This window comes from Anomaloglossus baeobatrachus, chromosome 2 (assembly GCF_048569485.1).
Source record: "Anomaloglossus baeobatrachus isolate aAnoBae1 chromosome 2, aAnoBae1.hap1, whole genome shotgun sequence".
NCBI lineage: Eukaryota > Metazoa > Chordata > Amphibia > Anura > Aromobatidae > Anomaloglossus > Anomaloglossus baeobatrachus.
This window is the reverse complement of record NC_134354.1, coordinates 296126661-296151832: the sequence shown is the minus strand read 5'-3', so window position 1 is coordinate 296151832 and position 25172 is coordinate 296126661. Positions and strand designations below refer to the sequence as shown.

Below are 25172 nucleotides of genomic sequence, written 5' to 3'. Positions count from 1 at the left end.
GCACTCTGCACACATTACCCCGCTAGGCTCCGCCCACCTGGCACTCTGCACACATTACCCCACTAGGCTCCGCCCACCTGGCACTCTGCACACATTACCCCACTCGGCTCCGCCCACCTCGCACTAGGCACACATGGCCCCGCTCGGTTACCTGCGGTGATGAAGTCCCGCCCTCCCGACCTCAGCACTGTCACTGTCCTCCATGGCCGCCGCTTGTCACATCACCTTCTCTCACTTCCGACCCGAGACTGTCACTAGCGGTGACGTCACAGGCTCTCGCGATACTTGGCTGTGAAGGTCATTGAAGTCAGTGACAGGTGCTGTCAGCAGTGCAGGAGATCAGCGCAGGTAATGTACCTCACTGACAGCAGCACTTGTCATCCCCTGCAGTGACCTGGGCTATTGATGTTAGCTCAGGTCACTGCATTGCTCTCCCAGCCAATGGGGAACATCCTGCTCTTCATTGACTGGGACAGTGTGGATTGTCATGGGAACCCCTTGGATTACAGCAGACCTGGATTTGTTTTTCTGTCTAATAAATTGATGAAAGAGGGAATGTGTTGGGCAGTGTTTTTTCAAATAAAAATGTGTTTGTCGTCTATTTTTTTTTATTACTGACTGGGTTGGTGATGTCGGGTATCTGATAGACGCGTGACATCACTAACCCCAGGGCTTGATGCCAGGTGACATTACACATGTATTAACCCCATATATTACCCCGTTTGCCACCGCACCAGGGCACGGAATGAGCTGGGGCGAAGCACCACGATTGGCGCATCTAATGGATGCGCCACTTCTGGGGCGGCTGCGGCCTGCTATTTTTAGGCTGGGGAGAGTCCAATAACCATGGACCTCCCTAGTCTGAGAATATCAGACCACAGCTGTCTGCTTTACCTTGGCTGGTGATACAATTTTGGAGGGACCCCTACGTGTTTGGTTTTTTTTTTAATTATTTATTTAATTTAAAATAACAGCGTGGGGTGCCCTCAGTTTTGGATTACCAGCCAAGGTGAAGCTGCCAGCTGTGGTCTGCAGGCTGCAGCTGTCTGCTTTACCCTAGCTGGCTACAAAAATAGGGGGAACCCCACGTCATTTTTTTTTCATTTTTTTGGCTAAATACAAGGCTAAGCACCCCTTAGTGCCACATGAAAGGCACCAAAGGGTGCAAAATTACAAAATGCAGGAGAGTGGGCTCGGATCCGGGCTCGAGTTGTCGTGGCTCGAGCGCCTCCAGACCGGGGGCCACGTCGCTCTGGAAAGGGGGGGGGGTTTGGTTGTTTGGTTTGTGGTGGAACGGTTTCACGGCCGGAGCCGCGGTGACCGGTAACAGTTCGTGACGCCACCCACGGGTTGTGGTGAGGTGATGGGCACCACCGCTGCGGTGAGGGTGCAGGGGCTCGTCCGGGATCGGTGGTGGGTCGCATCTAGGTGTTGACCACTCCGTGGGTAGGGGGTTTGTTGGTCCCGGGCCAGGTGGCAGGAGCGGGGGGTTGCAGGACGCAGGGGCTCGCTTGCAGTGCGGTGCCTGATGGCACTGGTGTACTCACGATTAAACCACACAGAGTCAATGGTTAAAGTTCGGTGTAGATCGGTGCCCGCAGCCGGCTGCGTGTGTCCCCAGTTAGGTTGGTGATGTCGCCTTTCTCCTGCACCTTTAAATTGCTATAGTGACTCCTATGCTTCAGCAACGGTAGTCCGCTCCCCGGCTTTGGGGTACCGGAGGAGCCCTTTTGCCCGCAGGCGCTGGCCCTTTGGATCTCTGGCCCTTGGTGGTGGCTCTTGTCCGGAATCGGTGGGCTGTTGCCGTCTATCGGGACTTTGGGTGGGAATGAACCCCTGAGGTCCAGACCGCAATCAGTAGATTTGTCTGAGCCCGGTTGCTTCTGGGCTAGAACGGGGTCTGAGTACCCTGCCTGGTGCTCCGGTTGACTTGTTAGCTTCCCGGTTCGGGTCCGAAGAGTCACCACCCTCTTCTCGATCTTTACGGTTCCGTAGTTCAGTCCCTGACCGGACTCCTGCAGACGGCCTCCACCATCTGCCTGCCTGACCGTTCCAAGGGGTCCTAGGCTCCGTCCTAGGCCCCTGACTCTCAGCTCGCCACTTTTACTCCTCTCACTACTCCTCTCTCCATTCGACTCACTTGTCCTTTCCCTGCCTCAGGCCAGCAGACTCCTCGGAGGGCGTGCCTATCCGCCTGGCTCCGCCCACCTGGTGTGCCTTGCTAGACCTGAGGTAGGCGGTCAGGACTTGTTGGCTGCTGGTGCCTCACTGGAGTAGGGGTGTGTGTGGTGTTTGTGTGTTGTTGCCTGTGACCCCTGGGGGTCCAGGGCATCACAGATCCTGGGCAAATTTATGTATTTTCCCTCCTTCAGTTTTTTTTGCAGTACGCAAACAAACGGAAGGCACACGGATGACATACGGACCGTATATGGAACAGAAACGGATGCCACACGGATGGACCCGTAAAAAAAAACAACCGTTTTTTGCGGACCGCAAAAACTGATCGGTCGTGTGAATGTAGCCTTATTCTGATCTGCTGTTTATAAACAGCAGGCAGAAATAAGTGAATAGCGCCCCCCAGCGTCAGAAAATCTCTGGGGTTTCAGGGGGTAGCTGAGACCCTGGAGATCATGATTTAGGCCGTTTTTTCCGGTCCCCACTCACGTGATCACTGGTATACACCGTATACCGATGATCACGTTACAGTAAATGACAGCGTCGGTAAAAAATTATTTATCTCAAATCTGGCATGAACAAACATGATAAATCTTCTCCCCGGTCCCCTCCGGTCCCACGGTGTCACCAAAGTGCCCCCCCCTGACCCCCTCCCGGAAATCCAAGATGGTCGCGCGCACAGCAGCGCGCCGGCCGCATTCACTCTACTCCTCTGATTTCTGTCGCATGTGCCATGACACATGCGACAGAAAACTCCTCCCCAGGCCCTGCCAGGTCACCCCCTATAACCCCACCGGTGTTCCCCGGTGTCCCACGGTACCTGTGCAGCGTTGATCCCCCGCAGCCCTCTCCTTCTCAATAGACGCTGCCGCATGCACAGAGCGGCTGTCAGCTCAGCTTCCTAAGTTCAGACACAGTGAGTGGTGGTTATGCATCTGTAAGCTAAATGGGCGGCACGGTGGCTCAGTGGTTAGCACTGCAGTCTTGCAGCGCTGAGGTCCTGGGTTCAATTCCCACCCAGGACACCATCTGCAAGGAGTTTGTATATTCTTCCCGTGTTTGCATGGGTTTCCTCCGGGAACATAGTTGATCAGGATAGCTATAAAATACATTTCCAAATGGAGGTGTTTGATTTTATAGTTGCCCTGCTGAACGACTACCAAACATGAGAGTCCGTTATACGCCACAAGAAAACACATCTAAATAGCGAGCTCTGTTGTTTAGTATTCATTCAGCTGGATAACTGGATTTAAAGGGGTATTCCATCTCCAAGATCCTATCCCCAATATATAGTAGGTGGAATAGCAATAATATAAGCAAATACCAATATTTGGAAATGTAGAATAGTTCTCCTGATTAGGCATGCCCTTACCTCATGAGCAGGGCATTGCAGCTTTGGTAGCAACCATTACGACATGGACTCTGCTGCTGTGGACCCGGGGAGAGTGGGTGCAGATTCATTGCACCCACACTCCTCACATGGAAGGTCTGCACTCCTAGAAAATGGGGGATACTTCCCTGAGCGTCTCCCCCAATATTCTAAATGGTCCAGAGTCGTCGTGGGACCCCCTTATTTTTTTTCTTACAATAAATTGGTGAAAGAGGGGAGTTTGGGGAGTGTTTTTTTCAAATACATTTTTTTGGCGATTTTTTTTTTGTTAGTACTGACAGTTTATGATGTCGGGTATCTGATAGACGCCATGACATCACAAACTGCTGGGCTTGATGTCAGGTGACTTTACAGCTAGTATCAACCCCATTTATTACTCTGTTTGCCACTGCACCAGGGCACGGGATGAGCTGGGGTGAAGCGCCAGGATTGGCGCATCTAGTGGATGCGCCACGTCTGGGGTGCCTGCGGCCTGCTATTTTTAGGCTGTGAAGGACCTATAACTATGGACCTTCCCGCCCTGAGAATTCCAGACCACAGCTGTCCGTTTTACCTTGGCTGGTGATCCAATTTGGGGGGGACCCTACTTTTTTTTGTAATTATTAATTTTTATAAAATAATTATAAAAAAAGAGCCTGGGGTGACCTCCACATTGGATCCCCAGCCACGGTAAAGCTGCCAGCTGTTGTTTTCAGGCTACAGTCTGCTTTACCCTAGCTGGCTATCAAAAATGGGGGGACCCAACGTCATTTTTTTTTTTTTAACTATTTTTTAAATAGACAAAATTAATGGGCTTCCCTGTATTTTGATTGCCAGCCAAGGTAACGCCAGGCAGATGGGGGTGGCAACCCGTAGCTGTCTGCTTTATCTGCACTGAGAATCAAAAATACCGCGGAGCGCTGCGTCATTTTTTTTAAAAGATTTATTTTTACAGCACTGTGATGTCAGGCAATCAAAATACAGGGAAGCCCTTTTTGTTTTTAGTTATTTAAATAAATTAAAAAAAATATATATGGGCTCCCGCTTGTATTGCTAGCTAAGGGTAATCCAAGCAGCTACTGGCTGACTGACTGAAAATCCAGGGAAGCATTTTTTATCTTTTTTTGCCAGAAAATTAAAAAAAAATGACGTGGGCTTCGCCATATTTTTGTATGCTAGCCAGGTACAGCAGGCAGGTACGGGCTGCCCCCAACCCCCAGCTGCCTATTTGTACCCGGCTGGGAACTAAAAATATAGGGAAGCCCGTTTTTTACTTAATTCATGAGTTTTATGAAATAATTAAAAAAAAAACAAAAACGATGCAGGCTTCGCCCCATTTTTGTGTCCAGCCGGGTACAACTAGGCAGCTGGGGATTGGAATCCACAGCACAGGTTAGCCCAAGGTTTCTGGGCCCCTCTTCTGCGAATTGTAGTGTGCAGCCGCCCCAGAAAATGGCGCTCTCATAGAAGCGCCATCATCTGGCGCTGTATCCAACTCTTCCATCAGCCCTGAAGCCGGGTGTCTTGTTGGGTAATCACGAGTTAATACTGGATTTGTTTTACTAGCTAGTATTAAGTCAGAGATTCTTAATGTCAGGCACGTTTGACCCAGCCATTAAGAATCTCCAATAAAGGGTTAAAAAAAACACCACACAGAAAAAAAATACTTTAATAGAAATAAATACACAGACACATTAGAGACTCTATCTGTATTACCCCCTCTCAGCCCTCCACGATCCATGGTCTTCTGTCTTCTTTCCCCTTCAACACATGCAGCTCTGTTTGCTCCATCAGACAGCACAGCTGCATGGGGGAAGACGCTGTGCTCCATGCAAAAATCACTCTGAGAGTGACCACAGGCTCCCGGCTGTAAGCGGTGGCACGGGTTGCCATAGCAACGCTGCTCCGATTACGTTATTCCGGTGCCGCTGTGTGCTGGTAGCGGGACGTCCCCGATGTTTACCTTCGTTACCAGCGTCCACTGCTCTCACGCTGTCAGTGCCAGCTCCCTGCACACATAGCCAGACTACACATCGGGTTAAATTAACCCGATGTGTACTGTGGCTAGGAGTGCAGGGAGCCAGCGCTAAGCGGTGTGCGCTGGTAACCAAGGTAAATATCGGGTTGGTTACCCGATATTTACCTTAGTTATCAGGCGCAGCATCGCTTCCACGCGTGCTGCTGGCTGGGGGCTGGTCACTGGTTGCTGGTGAGATCTGCCTGTGTGACAGCTCACCAGCAACCCGTGTAGCGACGCTCCAGCGATCCTTGCCAGGTCAGGTTGCTGGTGGGATCGCTGGAGCGTTGCTTAGTGTGACGGTACCTTAAGGGAACGGGGAAGCAGAGCGGGGAGTCGACCGTGTGCTAGAGCATGTCGCCGGTACACGGCGATACACAAACATGCACCGTGTAACAGAGAGATGCAATGACAGGTCCTACATGACGCATCATAGTCATGTGACAGTCTGTAGCCAATGAGATAATAGACACGTGACTGGTCACATGGCTATTTTTACGTCACGATAGGTCCTGCATCACTGCTGGTGTTCCCGGAGGACGCAGCGATTACCGATGGAAAAGCTGCGGGAGACAGAGTGCAGGACGCATCTCGGGGACAGGTAAGTGTTATGGCAATGTTTATTAACTGTATGTGTACATTTATAATGCGTTTTTATGTGTTTGTGATTGCCTCCCATTGTTTCCTATGGGTTTGAGTGGTTCGCCGAACCAGTTCGCCGAACCGAACTAGAACCAGACCTCGGTTCGGCGAACCGAGCTCGACCCGAACCGCGACCTGTTCGCTCATCTCTACTCATTACCTCGATTGCCACCGCACTAGGGCAACAGGAAGCGCCGTTAATGTACCGGGATTCACATCCAATAGATACGGAAATACTGGGCTGCTGCAGGCTGAGAATACCAGCCCCTAGCCGGTATTATCATGGCTGGGGATGAAAGTTAAGGGGGATCGCACGTCTGGGGTTTTTTAATTATTTATTTAAATTAAAAAAAAAAGCTGCATGCGGTTTCTCTTAGACCGGAATCACACTTGCGAGGGACTCATGAGAGTTTGCCATGGCATTACCCAGCAAAGCCTCGCACGTGTGACTGTGGGCACTGGATACACAGCACAGTTACAGCCTGACAGCTGGGGCTGCAGCCGCGGGCTATCTCTGTGCTGCCGATTGTTTTATTTATTTGTTTACTTTTTACCACGATACTGACTCGTAGACACTTGCTCTACTTTCCCCGCCCACCGGCCGTCCTGCCACCTGTGATTGGTTGCAGTCAGCTGACACGCTGTTACTCAGGGTGGGGGCGCGTCTAACTGCAACCAATTACATGCGGCGGTGGGCGGGCAAAGTAGGGAATATTGAATTGTTGGCTCCGGAAGGGAAAAGCGTGACCCGGAAGGAATGTGACGCCATGACACCGCCTGGGTGAGTACACCGCACGCTCCTGCCCCCTATCCCGGTCACAGACGATTTTAATCTCCGGATTCTGGTGCCCATTGACTTATATGGGCACCGGATTCTGGAGCAGACCGGACTTATTTTTAAATCCGCTGGTCCTGGTTTTTGGTCGATCAACTCTAATGATGACAGCTTCAGACTGTGTGGAGAAACTAGTCGCATTTATTGCTCAGGTGTCATTTTGTTCCATTATTCCACACAAGCAGTCTCCAAATACTGAAGGTTCTGTGGACTCATTCTATGAACTGAGCTTGAATTCCTTCCATAAATGTTCTATTGGATTCAGGTCAGCTGATTGGCTGGGTCATTCTAGCAGCTTTATTTTCTTTCTCTGAAACCAACTGAGCGTTTCCTTGGCTGTGTGTTTGGGATTATTGTCTTATTGAAAGGTCCACCTTGTTTCATCTTCATTATACTGGTGGATGGCAGTAAATTTTATCAAGACTATCTCGGTATATTCTCGGTACATTCATACTTCCTTCAATTATATGAAGTTTGTCAGTGTCGTATGGTTAAAAACAGCCAAACACCATGATGTTGCCAGCTTCAAATTTCACTTAGTAGGGTGTTTTGGGGTTAATTTGCAGTGTCTCTTGGCCTCCAAACGTGGTGTGTATTATGGCATCCAAAGAGTTAACTTTTGGTCTCATCTGACTAGTTTATATTCTCCCAGTATTTTACAGGCTTTTCTATATGTAGTTGAGAAACTTTAAACACGCTTGAACATGGTTTTTGTTCTGCAATGGACTTATCTTGCATACAGACCATGGAGGTTGAGGGCATTACTTATTCTTTTCTGTGAAACAATTGTGCCTGCTGATTCTAATGCGGGCGTCACACAAGAAGATCTATCGTGCGATGCATCGTTGGGGTCACGGTTTTCGTGACGCACATCTGGCATCGTTCATGACGTCGTCTCGTGTGACACCTACGTGCGATTGCAAATCGGAAAAAAAAACGACGATCGTGTACTCGTCGCTTATTTTTAAATAATCGTTTATTCTTAATGGCGCAGGTTGTTCATCGTTCCCGTGGCAGCACACGTCGCTCTGTGTGACACCCGGGAACGATAAACACAGCTTACCTGCGTCCCGCGGCACCCGCCGGCTATGCGGAAGGAAGGAGGTGGGCAGGATGTTTACGTCCCACTCATCTCCGCCCCTCCGCTTCTATTGGCTGGCGGCTGTGTGACGTCGCTGTGACGCCGAACGACCCTCCCCCTTCAGGAAGAGGATGTTCACCGCCCACAGCGATGTCGCTCAGCAGGTAAGTGCGTGTGGCGGCGGTTTAACGGCTTTGTGCGACACGGGCAGTGATTTGCCCGTGACGCACAAACGACGGAGGCGGGTACGATTACTCGTGTAATCGCACGATAGATCGTACCATGTGAAGCCCGCATAAGTCTTTCTGTTGCTCTCCACAGATGGTTCTTGACTCTTGGACAACACTTCTCATTCTTTTCACTCCTCTGTCTGAATTCTTGCAGGGAGCACCTGGTCGTAGCCAGTTTATCATGAAATTATGTTCTTTCCTCTTCCAGATTATGGCCCCAAGAGTGCTCACTGGAACCTTCAGTGGTTTAGTAATTCTTCTGTAACCAATGCCATCAGTATGTTTTTCAACACTAAGATGACAAAGGTTTTAAGACAGCTCATTGGTTTTACCCATCATAAGATGTTTCGTGTTTGGTGCCATGGTAATGAGACACTTTTTTATAAGTCATCCATTGAACTAGCTGATATTTTTTTATTAAGTGTCAGGATTGCTTACTAATACTGATTTCAGTTGGTGTCATGACTTTCTATAGCTTTTTGCACCTCTTTTTCTGCATGTCTTCAATACTTTTTCCCTGTGTCTTTTTTCATTTCAACACATAACTTAATTTATGGGCATGGAATCATAGAATGTTAGAGTTGGAAGGGACCTCAAGGGTCATCGGGTACAAGTCTCTATGAGTGCAGGTTTTCCACACCGGCAAAGAAATAAAATATCTATGGTTTGATTTCTCTGCCTGTGTGGATTGGATGGGTTACTACTGATGTCTGTTGAGAAATTCATGTCAATAGCTCCTTTACAAATATGTTGATGTACATATACCTAAAAAGTTGGGCATATTTGGCTTTCAGGTGAAATTTATGTAATACATAAAAAGTTCATACCACATAAATATTTTATTATGAAAGTGGGGCATTTAAGTAGACACATGCAATGGTGATTTTGCCATCTTATACAGTTTATTGAAACAAAAGCCAACAACCATAGTTGGTATATCCCCTAAAATATGTCAATGTCTAAATAACTAGTCATGTAGCCTTGAACATTAATTAAAGCTTGACAATGACCTCTCATGCTGTTTGCAAGTCAAGTTGTTATCTGCTGAGGCATGGCACCCCACTCTTCTTGAAGGGCAGCCCTCAGGTCATTTGGGTTTTGGGGTGCAGAGTTACAAGCCTCTACACGATGACTTAGCTAATCCCATAGGTTTTCTATGAGATTCAGGTCTCTGAAAAGTGCAGGCCACTCCATTTGAGGTACCCCAGTCTTCAGCAGCCATTTCATTATGATGCGACTTCAATGAGGTGGTATTTATTCGTCCATGAAGATGAAATTAGGCCTGTGTTGTTCCTGCAGAGGCACAATGACTGTACTAATGATGTTATTCAACTAATAGGGACTTTTGCACTGCACCATTCACAAAGTATAGGGTAGTTCTGTATGGATTAGACTCATAAAAGCCCATATTATAGCATTACCACCACCAAAGGCTCGACTGGTGACAACAGTGGCTAATGCATACTGCTCTCTTTGACGTCTCCAACTTCGTTGGTGGCCATCATTTTTACTCAGCGCAATTTGACTTTCATCAGTGAACAGCACTGAGGCTCACTGGTCCCTCTTCCAGCAACACAATGATGCCTATGCCTGTTAGTTTGGTCAGGTACCTTTTCAGGTCATCTAGCATGCAGACCATGCTAAAATAAACTGTTTCTAATGGTCTGACATGACACTTGGTGACACACACATATTATATATATACAGTATATATATATATATTTATTTTTTTTATTATATATATATGTACACACACACACACACACACAAAGTGAACAGCATTTTTGTTAGCCTTCTGTTGAAGAAAATCACTGAAATAACTTGAAACTAACAAGTCCATTTCACTTTGAATTTACTGAAAATTAACTATTGAAAGTCAAACATTGCTCTTGAATTGTGGTTCAGCAGAAAAAGGTTTTAAAAAGCAAACTAATGACAATGATGGTACCCCTAATAAAGATTAAATATACTTTGACTCTAGGGACATGTTATACTATATCAGTTTCATCAATTTTTGAATAATTTTCATCTTATGGCTACATCCAGGGAGGTTGGCTACAGTCCAATGAACCTTCAACTGTAGTAATCAGAACATTAAGCTGTTTAGAGATGGTCCTTTAGCCTTTACCTTTAACATGTTTGTCTATAATTTTATTTCAAATCAATCTCTAGAAACAACTCTCTCCTTAGGTTTCTTTAGTCCAAGTTTTTTTCATTGTGGTGCTGTGGTCTCATCTGACCAGAGCACCTTCTTCCCTATGCCGTGTAGGGGACACAGCTAGCTTTACTATGTCCACTGATACTGTGCTTTCAATAATAACATGACTTTTCCTTCCTGGTGCAATTTCGATATAGAGGAGTGAATGCATTTGTGTATGCATGTGTGTGTGTGTATATATATATATATATATATATATATATATATATATATATATATATACTAGAAGGTGGCCCGATTCTACGCATCGGGTATTCTAGAATTTACGTATTGTGTAGTTCATGTATGATTTTTGTTATTTTTATATATATATATATATATATATATATATATATATAGATGTTGTTGTGTGTAGTTACCAAGTGTTTGTGTAGGGCGCTGTACATGTTCTGGATGTTGTCTGGGTGTGATGGGGGGTGAGAGCGGTGTTGTTTGTGTGTTGCGTTGTTTGTGGAGCGCTGTGTGTCTGTAGCGTTGTGTGTGTGTTGCGCAGTTTGTGTGTGTGTGGTGTGTTTTGGGGGGAGGTATGTTTTGTGCAATGTGCGTGTTGTGCGGTATGTGCGTATATTTGTGTGTGCAGCGTTGTCTGTGTGTGTGGGTGTCTGTGTAGGGCAGTTGTTTGTGGTTCCCAGTGTGTGTGTGTGGTGTGGTGTGTTGTGCAGTGCGCGAGCGCGCGTATGTGTGTGTGTTGGGGGGAGGTGTGCACTTCCCATCGTGCTCCATCCCCCATGCAGCGCACTCCCCATCGTGCTCCATCCCGTATGCTGCGCACCCCCCATCGTGCTCCATCTCCCATCCTGCGCACTCCCAAACGTGCTCCATCCGCCATGCTGCGCACTCCCAAACGTGCTCCATCCGCCATGCAGCGCACTCCCCATCGTGCTCCATCCCCCATGCTGCGCACTCCCAAACGTGCTCCATCCGCCATGCTGCGCACTCCCCATCGTGCTCCATCTCCCATGCTGCGCACTCCCAAACGTGCTCCATCCACCATGCTGCGCACTCCCAAACGTGCTCTATCCCCCATGCTGCGCACTCCCAAACGTGCTCCATCCGCCATGCTGCGCACTCCCAAACGTGCTCCATCCCCTATGCTGCGCACCCCCCATCGTGCTCCATCTCCCATCCTGCGCACTCCCAAACGTGCTCCATTCACCATGCTGCGCACTCCCAAACGTGCTCCATCCGCCATGCTGCGCACTCCCAAACGTGCTCCATCCGCCATGCTGCGCACTCCCCATCGTGCTCCATCCCCCATGCTGCGCACTCCCAAACGTGCTCCATCCGCCATGCTGCGCACTCCCCATCGTGCTCCATCTCCCATGCTGCGCACTCCCAAACGTGCTCCATCCGCCATGCTGCGCACTCCCAAACGTGGTCCATCCGCCATGCTGCGCACTCCCAAACGTGCTCCATCCGCCATACTCCGCACTCCCCATCGTGCTGCATCCTCCATGCTGCGCACTCCCAAACGTGCTCCATCCGCCATACTCCGCACTCCCCATCGTGCTGCATCCCCCATGCTGCGCACTCCCAAACGTGCTCCATCCGCCATGCTGCGCATTTCCAAACGTGCTCCATCCGCCATGCTGCGCACTCCCAAACGTGCTCCATCCGCCATGCTGCGCACTCCCAAACGTGCTCCATCCGCCATGCTGCGCACTCCCAAACGTGCTCCATCCGCCATGCTGCGCACTCCCAAACGTGCTCCATCCGCCATGCTGCGCACTCCCAAAGGTGCTCCATCCGCCATGCTGCGCCAACATCAGCCTCTCTACCTGCAGCATCAGCCTCTCTCCTCCCAGCATCAGCCTCTCTGTCCCCAGCATCAGCCTCTCTGTCTCCAGCATCAGCCTCTCTGTCTCCAGCATCAGCCTCTCTGTCTCCAGCATCAGCCTCTCTGTCTCCAGCATCAGCCTCTCTGTCTCCAGCATCAGCCTCTCTGTCGCCAGCATCAGCCTCTCTGTCCCCAGCATCAGCCTCTCTGTCCCTAGCATCAGCCTCTGTCCCCAGCATCAGCCTCTCTGTCCCCAGCATCAGCCTCTCTGTCCCCAGCATCAGCCTCTCTGTCCCCAGCATCAGCCTCTCTGTCCCCAGCATCAGCCTCTCTGTCCCCAGCATCAGCCTCTCTGTCTCCAGCATCAGACTCTCTGTCTCCAGCATCAGCCTCTCTGTCTCCAGCATCAGCCTCTCTGTCCCCAGCATCAGCCTCTCTGTCCCCAGCATCAGCCTCTCTGTCCCCAGCATCAGCCTCTCTGTCCCCAGCATCAGCTTCTCTGTCCCCAGCATCAGCCTCTCTGTCTCCAGCATCAGCCTCTCTGTCCCCAGCATCAGCCTCCCGCAGCATCAGCCTCTCTGTCCCCAGCATCAGCCTCTCTGTCCCCAGCATCAGCTTCTCTGTCCCCAGCATCAGCCTCTCTGTCCTCAGCATCAGCTTCTCTGTCCCCAGCATCAGCCTCTCCGTCTCCAGCATCAGCCTCCCCATCCCAGCCTTCCCCAGGATCAGCCTCTGTCCTCTCAGCCTCCTCCAGCACGCCGTGCTCCTCTGCCGACACTCACAGATCCGATCGCATACACTCACACACACCCACACACACCCACCCGATCGCATACACTCACACACACCCGATCGCATACACTCACACACACCCGATCGCATACACTCACACACACCCGATCGCATACACTCACACACACCCACACACCCCCACCCGATCGCATACACTCACACCCACCCGATCGCATACACTCACACACACCCGATCGCATACACTCACACACAAAGACACACACTGACGATATTGCACATACGCGCTGATACTCACAACATCCGGGGATATCACATGCTTCTGGCCATGTGATCCCCCGGCAGGTCCTGGAAGCTCACAACAGCACAGTATCGCCGCCGAGAAGCAAGCGATATCCCAGGATGTTGTGAGTATGTGGATGCGATGTGATGTGTGAGGTGTGTGTGAGTGTGATCTGATTTGTGTGTGTGTGTGTGTGTGTGTGTGTGCTGTTATGTGTGTGTATGTTCTGCAGCTGCAGGACCTTGATGTGTGGATGCGATGTGATGTGTGTGTGAGGTGTGTGTGAGAGTGAGTGTGAGCCGGTGTACACTGGTAACTATGATACACATCGGGTAACTAAGGGACCTTAGTTACCCGATGTTTATAATGGTTACCAGCTTTCACGGCCTCCGTCAAGATCCCAGCATCGCAAGGTTATGTCTGGCTCTGCCGGGATCCTGACGGAGCCGGTGTAGAAGCAAGCGATATCCCAGCATGTTGTGATGTGTGAGGTGTGTGTGAGAGTGAGTGTGAGAGTGAGTGTGATCTGATGTGTGTGTGTACTCACCTGGGAATCGGAGCTCCGTGTCAGTTGGGCCAGAGCGAGCGTGCATTGCGTGAGGGGGGCGGGGCCTGTAGAGAGCCAGGGCGAGAGGCCAATCCGTGTGGGGGGGCCATGGCGAGCCCAGCGGCCAATCAGCTTTGTGTCACCGTAAGGACACAATTTCGGAGCATGACAGACAGACAGACAGACAGACAGACAGACAGACAGACAGACAGACAGACAGATAGACAGACAGACAGACAGACAGACAGACAGAATAAGGCAATTATATATATAGATATATATAGTAAATACCAAAAGTTTCGACACACCTCACTCAAAGAGTTTTCTTTATTTTCTTGGCTCTGAAAAACTGAAAAAACTGAAAATGTGTCTTATATTCTAGGTTCTTCAAAGTAGCCACCTTTTGCTTTGATTACTGCTTTGCACACTTGGCATTCTCTTGATGAGCTTCAAAAGGTAGTCACCGGAAATGGTCTTCCAATGGTTTTGAAGGAGTTCCCAGTGATGCTTATCACTTGTTGGCCCTTTTACCTTCACTCTGCGGTCCAGCTCACCCCAAACCATCTTGATTGGGTTCAGGTCTGGTGACTGTGGAGGCCAGGTCATCTTGCGTAGCACTCCATCACTCTCCTTCTTAGTCAGATAGCCCTTACACAGCCTGGCAGTGTGTTTGGGGTCATTGTCCTCTTGAAAAATAAATGATGGTCCAACTAAACGCAAACCGGATGGAATAGCATGCCGCTGCAAGATGCTGTGGTAGCCATGCTGGTTCAGTATGATTTCAATTTTGAATAAATCTCCAACAGTGTCACCAGCAAAGCATCCCCACACCATCACACCTCCTCCTCCATGCTTCACGGTGGGAACCAGGCATGTAGAGTCCATCCGTTTACCTTTTCTGCGTTGCACAAAGACACAGTGGTTGGATCCAAAGATCTCAGATTTGGACTCATCAGACCAAAGCACAGATTTCCACTGGTCTAATATCCATTCCTTGTGTTCTTTAGCCCAAACAAGTCTCTTCTGCTTGTTGCCTGTCCTTAGCAGTGGTTTCCTAGCAGCTATTTTACCATGAAGGCCTCCTGCACAAAGTTTCCTCTTAACAGTTGTTCTAGAGATGTGTCTACTGCTAGAACTCTGTGTGGCATTGACCTGGTCTCTAATCTGAGCTGCTGTTAACCTGCGATTTCTGAGGCTGGTGACTCTGATAAACTTATCCTCCGCAGCAGAGGTGACTCTTGGTCTTCCTTTCCTGGGGCGGTCCTCATGTGAGCCAGTTTCTTTGTAGCATTTGTTGTTTTTCGCCACTGCACTTGGGACACTTTCAAAGTTTTCCCAATTTTTCGGACTGACTGACCTTCATTTCTTAATGATGGTCACTCTTTTTTTTCTTTATTTAGCTGCTTTTTTCTTGCCATAATACAAATTCTAACAGTATATTCAGTAGGACTATCAGCTGTGTATCCACCAGACTTCTGTACAACACAACTGATGGTCCCAACCCCATTTATAAGGCAAGAAATCCCACTTATTAAACCTGACAGGGCACACCTGTGACGTGAGAACCATTTCCGGTGACTACCTCTTGAAGCTCATCAAGAGAATGCCAAGAGTGTGCAAAGCAGTAATCAAAGCAAAAGGTGGCTACTTTGAAGAACCTAGATATAAGACATATTTTCAGTTGTTTCACACTTTTTTGTTAAATATTTAATTCCACATGTGTTAATTCATAGTTTTCATGCCTTCAATGTGAATCTACAATTTTCAGAGTCATGAAAATAAAGAAAACTCTTTTAATTAGGTGTGTCCAAACGTTCGGTCTGTACTGTGTGTGTGTGTTTGTGTGTGTGTGTGTGTGTGTGTGTGTGTGTGTGTATATATATATCTATATATTATATATATATATATATATATATATATATATAATATTTGTGTGTGGCCAGCATTCCCATAGTATTACTGTGTCAGTGTATGTAGTAATGTAGCACATTGTAGTTAATAAGCAGGCATATTTAGTAACAAAATTCATCAGCACTAAACAATGAATACATTAATTCCACTATTGTTATACACAAAATAATTTAGGTGCTTAACATTTTTTAACCATAAAGTGTACAAGTCTTCCATCAGTGACAAGCTGACATCTTACCATCAAGGATGGACCATAACTCTAGTGACACATTAAGTGCCAAGATGCCACTTCACGGCATATCTCGTAACTGGGTACCTACTCTATGCTGAAACTTCTCTTTGGGATAAAAGCCTCCTGTGTAGGGGAAAGTAGGAACCTGCTATATAGAATAAGATTGCCTGTGGCAAATGGGGGAGGGGTGCACGGTCAGAAGGTATGACCCTCTTAAATATATACAAAAAGACTGACTGCACTCACCAAACTGAAATGTGAACAGGTGCATAACTGAACACAACATAAAATACAAAAACAGACTTGCCACAGGTAATCTTATTCTGTATAGCAGATTCCTACTTGCCCCTACACAGGAGGTTGTTAACCCAGGGAGAGGCTTCAGCATAGTGTAGGTACCCAGTTACGAGATATGCCGTGAAGTGGCAACTGGGCAAATATACAAATGGCCATTTCTATATGCTAAATATCTATTTTTTCTTAGATTTCCCTTAGCAGTAATGCAGGTCTATGTTCCCACATTCATGGTTTCCATACTTTAGCATTATCAGAGTGGAAACTGTCTTTTTTTGTCATTATGTACCAAAGCAAGTTTCAAATGAAAACAGTAAGGGATAGAATGCAACTTAGCGCTAATTAAAATCTGTCTTGTAAAGATGGATGGATAACAGTACAAAAAACACAACAACAGGACAATGTAAACAGGTTAAAAATATGCCAGAGAGCACATGCAAATATTCCCTATCTCTTAATGCCAGGATATAAAACAAATAATGGAAGTGGTTCACCAGCATCCATGCAAAGTGAGGAAAGTCAATCATGTGGGCTCTGCGACAGAAAATACACCATGTTTCTTTTTTGTTTTATTTTGTATTTTCTACCATGGGAAAAATGTTTCTGTTCTATAATTTTATTTTGATAATCGTACCCCACATTACTTTATGAAACAACCACTTTAAAATGATTTTCTTATTCAGTATCAAAGAGCTGCAAGGCAACACATTTCTACTACTGAACCACCATGCTCAATATTCTTGATCTTCCTGGTAGCAGCACAGACAAAGAGAAAATATCGAAACATTACAGACACTAGTTTACTGTTACCTTATACTCTGTTCACATTGCTGCATTTATTTACAGCAAAAGACACAGTGCTCTGCTAGATCTAGTGTATGATGGGTACCGTATTTTTCGGACCATAAGACGCACTTTTTTTCCCCCAAATGTTGGGGGAAAGTTGGGGGTGCGTCTTATGGTCTGACTATAGGGCTGCGGCTGGGAATGAGGGTGCTGCAGGTCATCGGGGGCACGAGCAGGCAGCAGCAGCGCCTGCCGTGACCACGTGGGCCCGCTCATTACATATGCACGCCCATCCTCCCTCCCATCTCTCAGCGCTGAAGCCGGCACTGACAGGTGGGCGGGAGGACGAGCGGGGACGCGCACATAGCAAAGAGCCGGCCGCATGATCACCCCTGGCAATTACAGCCTGGAGGGATCATGTGCGGCTGTATTCACTGCCCCCCGCGCGTCATTACCAGTACGGGGTGCAGTGAATCAGTACACTCACCCGTCCCCGTGTGTGGAGCCGCCCCCCTGCTGCACGCGATGTCTTCCTGTCTGTGCCGGTCAGCTGATCTGTGCCGGTCAGCTGATCTGTGCCGGTCAGCTGATCTGTGCTGAGCCGGTCAGCTGATCGGCACAGACAGGAAGACATCGCGATGCAGCAGGGGAACGGCTCCACACACACAGGTCAGCGTGCCAGAGAGGATGATGTGATCGGTGCTGCAGGGAGTGAGGAAAAGGTGAGTATAAACGTTTATTTTTTTCTCTGTGCTATAGGATACAGGCCATATACCAGGATGGTATATGAGCACGATGGGGGCATAAAGCAGGATGGGAGTATATGAGCAGGAGGGATGGGGGGGGGGTATGTGAACAGGCTGGATGGGGGGGGGTATGTGAACAGGCTGGATGGGGGGGGGGGTATGTGAACAGGCTGGATGGGGGGGGTATGTGAACAGGCTGGATGGGGGGGGGTATGTGAACAGGCTGGATGGGGGGGAGTATGTGAACAGGCTGGATGGGGGGGTATGTGAACAGGCTGGATGGGGGGGTATGTGAACAGGCTGGATGGGGGGGTATGTGAACAGGCTGGATGGGGGGGTATGTGAACAGGCTGGATGGGGGGCTATGTGAACAGGCTGGATGGGGGGTATGTGAACAGGCTGGATGGGGGGGTATGTGAACAGGCTGGATGGGGGGTATGTGAACAGGCTGGATGGGGGGGTATGTGAACAGGCTGGATGGGGGGGTATGTGAACAGGCTGGATGGGGGGGTATGTGAACAGGCTGGATGGGGGGTATGTGAACAGGCTGGATGGGGGGGTATGTGAACAGGCTGGATGGGGGGGGGTATGTGAACAGGCTGGATGGGGGGGGTATGTGAACAGGCTGAATGGGGGGGGGGTATGTGAACAGGCTGGATGGGGGGGGTATGTGAACAGGCTGAATGGGGGGGTATGTGAACAGGCTGAATGGGGGGGGGTATGTGAACAGGCTGGATGGGGGGGGTATGTGAACAGGCTGGATGGGGGGGGTATGTGAACAGGCTGGATGGGGGGGGGGTATGTAAACAGGATGGATGGGGGTTTATAGCAGGATCATATACAAGGTAGGAGGATCATTACCAGGATGGGGTACCTTAGTAGAGAATTTGGGGACATTACCCCCATAACAGTGTCAGCAGCAGATCCTCGCCCCATAACAGTGTGTCATGACCACATTTTTTGCTTAAAGTTTTATTTTCCCATTTTCCTCCTCTAAAACCAGGGTGCGTCTTATAGTCCGGTGCGTCTTATAGTCCAAAAAATACGGTATATTGGTTATATAAGCCTTGACTTAAAATGGGGTCTGTGGTGACATCCATCAAATTGAAGAATAGAATGCCACTGCATGCTGCAGTATTCTTGTTGTCATCATATACATGTGTGGCTATGGGAGGTGCAGCTTAATAAGTGTAATGATCTCACATTAAGGAACTCCTAAATAGACTGTGGCTACTGAAAACCAACAAGACAGCTGCCCATTCTTGAACTCATAAACCCTCTTCTATGTCAGATTGACTTAAACAGGGGACATCATCTTTCTCTTTTCCATAAAAAAAATGTCATATACAGAGGCTTTTGCAAATATTGAGTGGTCAGGGTGTTGCTTGTATGTTTTATTTATTAAGAAGGAATAATAATACTTTTCTTTTTTTTTTATATCACAACAATAATGCCAGGTTGATACAATTAAGTTAGGCCCAATATACTATTCCATACCAATAATCTTTCACAGAGCATACATTTGCTAAAAATTGTTCTTTTATTGAATGATACTATTTTCTAAACTCATTGACATCAAGATTTTCTTTTAGAAATACCAGGGACTTCTGCTTTTAAAGACCGAGCTTTGTGTTTAATTACCCAAACAAAATTGCATAAATATGAATGAGCACTAATGGTAGTAACTCGGCTTGGTGGTAGGCAAAACAAACTGATTTCTAAATGATTTGTACAGAAAATGAGGAGTGAGAGTAGCCATTAGGTTTTAAACACTCTTAAATGATAATGTGGTCATCCATCCATCAAGATGGAAAGTTGGATACTGAGGGATAACTGCATGAAATGCCTTTTCTGTAGATGTAAATGATCTTAATGTTTTAACTAGGTATTGCAGCATTGTTATATGGAGTCCTACTGCGATTTATGTATATATGTATATAATTTGAGGGTTTTGGTTTGTAAAATGATGAATCTCTATTTCTAAAGGCCTATTTATACGGCTGAAAGAGTGCCAGTTGTGGATATAATAATTCAACCAGCATTAATTCCAAGTCCTGTGTTTGAGAATAAGCGTTTTTACAAACATTTGTTTGGTCGATTCTCTGCTCATGTAAAAGGGCCTTTAGAACTTATTTACATCTGCATTGAGAGATGTTATTGGGATTTTGTTGCCTTCTCTGTTTTTGTTTTTCTACAGTAAGAATAATTAATCTATAGTGCTATTCTTGTTGTCAAAAACCAGAAACCCCAATAAACCCATTAAAAAACAATAGAACCCTGGGGTTTGCTGTTATCTACTGCAAAGTGGACCCATTAACTCGCAGTGAGACAAGTTCGTCCATGAGACGTGATTCAGGATATTGTGTACTTACCACAGCAGAACTATACAGCTAGGAGAGATTCAATAGGCCATATGGATTTGCAATTTGTTAAACAAAGTAAACCACTTACAATTTTCATTTCTAAATAACATCTAGTAACGAGATTCCTCAAGTGTCCCTAATGTCCCTTAAAATTATCTGGCTTTCTTTCAAAAGTTGGGTCCAAATCCAAACTTCCGGGTTGCGGGATCCTATAACCCTCTGTAGCTCTCATCACTGTGAAAGAGACAGCTCTCACAAGATCTTGCTTTTTGACATTTATGTTACTAACATCTGACCATTCTGAGGCTGCTTTTTCTTAAATAAATAAAAAAGGCAGATGATGATGATAGATATTCTTTAAAAATGTATTGTAATAATTTCCAAATGAAGGAAAGTACCAGAAACTAATAGAAATATGTTTGCATTTACAGGCTTATCTATGGGATAATAACAAGGATGTGGTGGAATGGCTGGAAAAACAACTGATTGAAGAAGAAGGGGCCCGTTCTGTTGTTGATGAGAATATCAAATACATTTCTAGAGATTATATCCTCAAACAAATTCGCAGGTATTGAGTTATTTTTATTACAAGTTATTATACAGAATAAACCTGCTTAAAGGATACAGACATCTTCAGGGGCAATTTATTTATTTTTAACTTAAATGCATGCATTTTGGATTAAAAATATTTTTTGCAAATGAGATTCATTAAAAATTGCTGCTATTAAGGCTTTGTTTTTTTGCACATTGCTGGCTGCAGAAAACATTTATTTAGGCTTCATTTACACTGAAAGATAATCGTAAACTAGCATTTTTAACCCCTTCACCCTGAAACTTGTAGAAACTTTCATGAAAAGGCCAAATTTGACAACTCTGACTAGTGACACTTTATGATGTAATAACTCTGGAACGCTGCAACATATCCCAGTGATTCTAAGAATGTTTTTACATGACATATTGTAATTCATGTTAGTGGTAACTTTTGGTTGATATTATTTGTTTATTTATGAAAATATTGAAATTTTGAAAAAAAAAGTGTCAATTTCACAATTTTTGAGCTCTGAATTTTTATGCCCTTCAACAAGATAGTAATCTCACACAAAATCATTAATAAATAAAATTTGTCACATGTCTCCTTCACATCAGCATCATTTTTTAAATATCATTTATTTTCATTAGAAGGGTTAAAAGTTTATCAGTAATTTTTCATTATTTTTCCAACTAATTTAACTTTTAAATTAAAAGAAAGCCCTATGTTTAGGCACCACATCACATTTAAAATGACTTTGAGGGGCCTATGTGACAATAGATACCCAAATGTGACATCATTTTAAAAACAACACCCTCAAAATGCTGAAAATCACATTCAAGAAGTTTATTAACTATTTAGATGCTTCACAAGAATTAAAGCAGTGTGGAAGGAAAAAAAAAATTAAATTTTTTCCAACAAAAATATTGCTTTAGCACCAAGTTATGCATTTTCATAAGGTAACAGGAGAAAATATTACATTTTATGCGCAACCTCTCCTGATTATTCAGATACCCCATAGGTGGTAGAAAACTAGTGTTTGGGCGCACGGAAGAGAAGGGGCATGATTCAACTTTTGGAGTAAAAAATTGACTTAAATAGTCAGCAGGCACAATGTCGCATTTGAGAGCCACTGATGTGCCTAAACAGCAACATCCGATATGTGGAGAAAAACGACTTTGTAGGCAGACGGCAGGGCTCAGAAGGGAAGGAGCGCTTTTTGAATTTTGGATCACCATTTTAACTGGAATAGATTGCAGACACCATGTGTCACATTTGAAGATGCCCTGACTTGACAAAACAGCAGAAACCCTGACAAGTAATCCCAATGTGGAAACTACACCTTTCCAGGCTTTCAGCTAGGGATATAGTGAGCATTTTTAACCCACAGGCAATTCACAGAATTGTATAACATTGGGCAAAATAAATGAAAAATTCAAATTATTTCCAATAAAATGTCAAAGGCCAAAGACTTTCATTTTCAAAAGGAGAAATGGGAGAAACCGAACTGCACTATTTGTTTTGCAATTTCTCCTGAGTACGCCAGTACCCAATATGTGGTTGAAAATTACTTTTGAGGCACAGTACATGCTCAAAAAGGAATGAGCACCATATTGGCATGCAGATTTGCTAGAATAGTTAGGTTAACATGTCACATTGACAGAGCCCTTGACATACCAAAAAAGCAGCCCCCCCCATAAGTGACCCCACTTTACAAACTGCACCTCTTAGTGTATTCATATAAGGGTGCAGTGAGCATGTTGACACCACAGTTGTCTTACAGAATTGCAGACCATTGGGTGATGAACAAAGAATAATTATACTGTATTTTCACAACTAAATTTTTGATTTAGCCCCAAGTTTTTACAAGGGGAATAGGAAAACATTTACTGCACAGTTTGTTGTGCAATGTCTTCTGAGTACATCAATACACTACATGTAATCGAGAACTACTTTTCAGGCACAGTGAAAAGCTCAGAAGGGAAGAGGTGCCAAAAATTATAGTGCAGATTTTGCTGTTATGGTTTGCAGGTGCAATTGAGGTGATATTGGTAGAGCCCCTGTACAGCTGTAGTGACAATTTTGATTTCATGGGAAGCACGGTGGCTCAGTGGTTAGTGCTGCAGTCTTGCAGTGCTGGGGTCCTGGGTTCAAACTCCACCAAGGATAACTTTTTTTTTTTTACAAAAAAAAGTTTTTGCATCGTGATATTTTGAGAGCTATAGTTTGTTCTACATTTTTGACAAAAAAGTCATGTGAGGGCTTGTTTTTTGCAGGATGAGCCGATGTTTTTGTTGGTACCCTTTTTGGAAACATAACATTTTTTGATCGCTTTTTATTCCAATGTTTGGGAGGCAGAATGAACATGAAACAGCAATTCAGGAATTGTTTGGGGGATTTTCACCGTGTGGTAAAAGTAATAAGACAGGTTTGTTCTTCAGATCAGTTCGATTATAGCAATAACACATTTATTTAAATGTTTTTGCTTTGCTGCTTTTATACAATAAAAACAATTTTATTTAAAAAAAAAATGTCTCGTTCTATTTTGAGAGCTGTAGCTTTTTTATTTCTACATTGGCGAAGCTTTATGGTCCCTTCTGTTTTTTGTGGGATGACGGTTTCAGCAATACCATTTTATTTACATACAACTTTTTTATCTAATTTTTTTGCCAGCATCATGATAAAGCAAAGATTTTTCCGTGTTTTCTATTTATTTTTATGGTGTTTACTGAAAGGGTTAACTAGTGTGACCATTTTATCGATCAGATTGTTCCCGATGCAGTGATACCTAATATATGTACTCTTTGGTTATTTTTGTTGTTACAAAAATATTTGAACTAATTCACAATTTTATTTTTTTTTTCATTTTATTTTTATTATTTATTTGGGGATTTTTTTTTTATATTTTTACAAAAAAAAATTTTTGTACTTTTTTTTTTTTTAGTCTGATTGCTGGCATAATGCATTGCAATGCACAAACATTGCAATATATTACACCTGTCAGTGTTATACTGATAAACCATGGTCTAAAAGGCATTCTAACGGGCCACCGTAGCTAGCAAACCTGGAGGTCATTATTTGACCTCCAGGTTACCATGGCAACGATCGGCAGCCCATCAGTACATTGTGGGGGTGCCAATGGGGTGTAAGAGGGCGCACACTCCCCATACCATCCTTTTAAACGCAGCAATTGCTATTAATTACAACATTTAGGGGGTTAAACAGCCAGGGGTAGTGCAGGCACCAGCCCTAACTGTGACAGCCAGAGTTTGCCTATCCCTTACACCAAACTCCCAGTGGCAATACTGCGGGCACAGCCTATGTACCTGCAAAATTGACATGATGTACCCATACATCATAGCTTGGGAACTCCTTCCAGACCATGATGTATGGGTTCGTCAAAGGGTTAATGCTTGTTTCACAGTTATTTTACAGTGTTATCAAACTGTCAATAACCCAATCGATAAATGAGCAAAGCTCTTGTTCATTGGGTGAAGTAATCATTGCATTGCAAAAGATCATCCTTCTTGGTGGTGCATCATCTTGTCTAAACAGGACTTAGGCTATGTGTCCACGTTGCGTTTTTTCATGCGCTTCTGCAGCGTTTTAAACTGCACCTTTTTAGTGCCAAAATGCATGCGTTTTGATTTCCCAGCAAAGTCTATGAGAAATAGGAATTTCTTGTGCCCACCATGCAGTTCAAAACGCTGCATTTAATTTGCATAATTTTGGGGAAAAACTCAGTGTTTAAAGAAGCAGCATGTCAATTGTTTTTGCCATTTGGGCTGCGTTTTGATAACATTGAAGTCAATGAGAAGTTGCAAAAAGCAAGCAACATCAAAATTCCAGTGTTTTATCTGCTTTCTAGGTGCAGAAATCATGCGTTTTGGACTAAATAAACGCATGCTTTTTGGACATTAAAATAATGATTTCACATGTCCCTTTACACACACACACAGTCCGACAATTAAAATAAAGAAAAATATTAATTTATTGCTATTTTTGCTATAAATATCATATTTACTCTTAAATTTTATAAAATATATCTATTTCAATTATTTATCTTAAAAAGATAGATACGGATTTTTTTATTCTATTTTTTCATAGTGTTTGACTGTTTCAACTTTATTAAGCAGTGTCTTTATTTTCAAAATGCATCTATCAAAACGCAATGGAAAAGCATGTAAAAAGCGCTAAAAACGCGGGAAAAACGCATGCGTTTTTAGCGCTTTTTTGTGGTCAAAAGCAACTTTGGCAAAATCAATTACTGCCAGAGGATGCGTTTAGAAATGCAAGTACCTCAACGCAACGTGGACACATAGCCTTACACTGCAGAGAACTATGGCAACCTATGCGAATTGAGCTAAGGCTAGGGTCACATAACCGT

The 25172-nt window shown here is 45.4% G+C and overlaps 1 protein-coding gene across 1 annotated transcript in view; it reads left to right on the top strand.

The window, feature by feature from the left end:
- ACACA (acetyl-CoA carboxylase alpha) overlaps window positions 1-25172 on the top strand; it is a 776656-nt gene that overhangs the window by 736919 nt on the left and 14565 nt on the right. The window contains exon 54 of the mRNA XM_075335853.1: window positions 20688-20824. Within this exon, the coding sequence (XP_075191968.1) occupies window positions 20688-20824 (137 nt within the window). The remainder of the gene's footprint in view (window positions 1-20687; window positions 20825-25172) is intronic.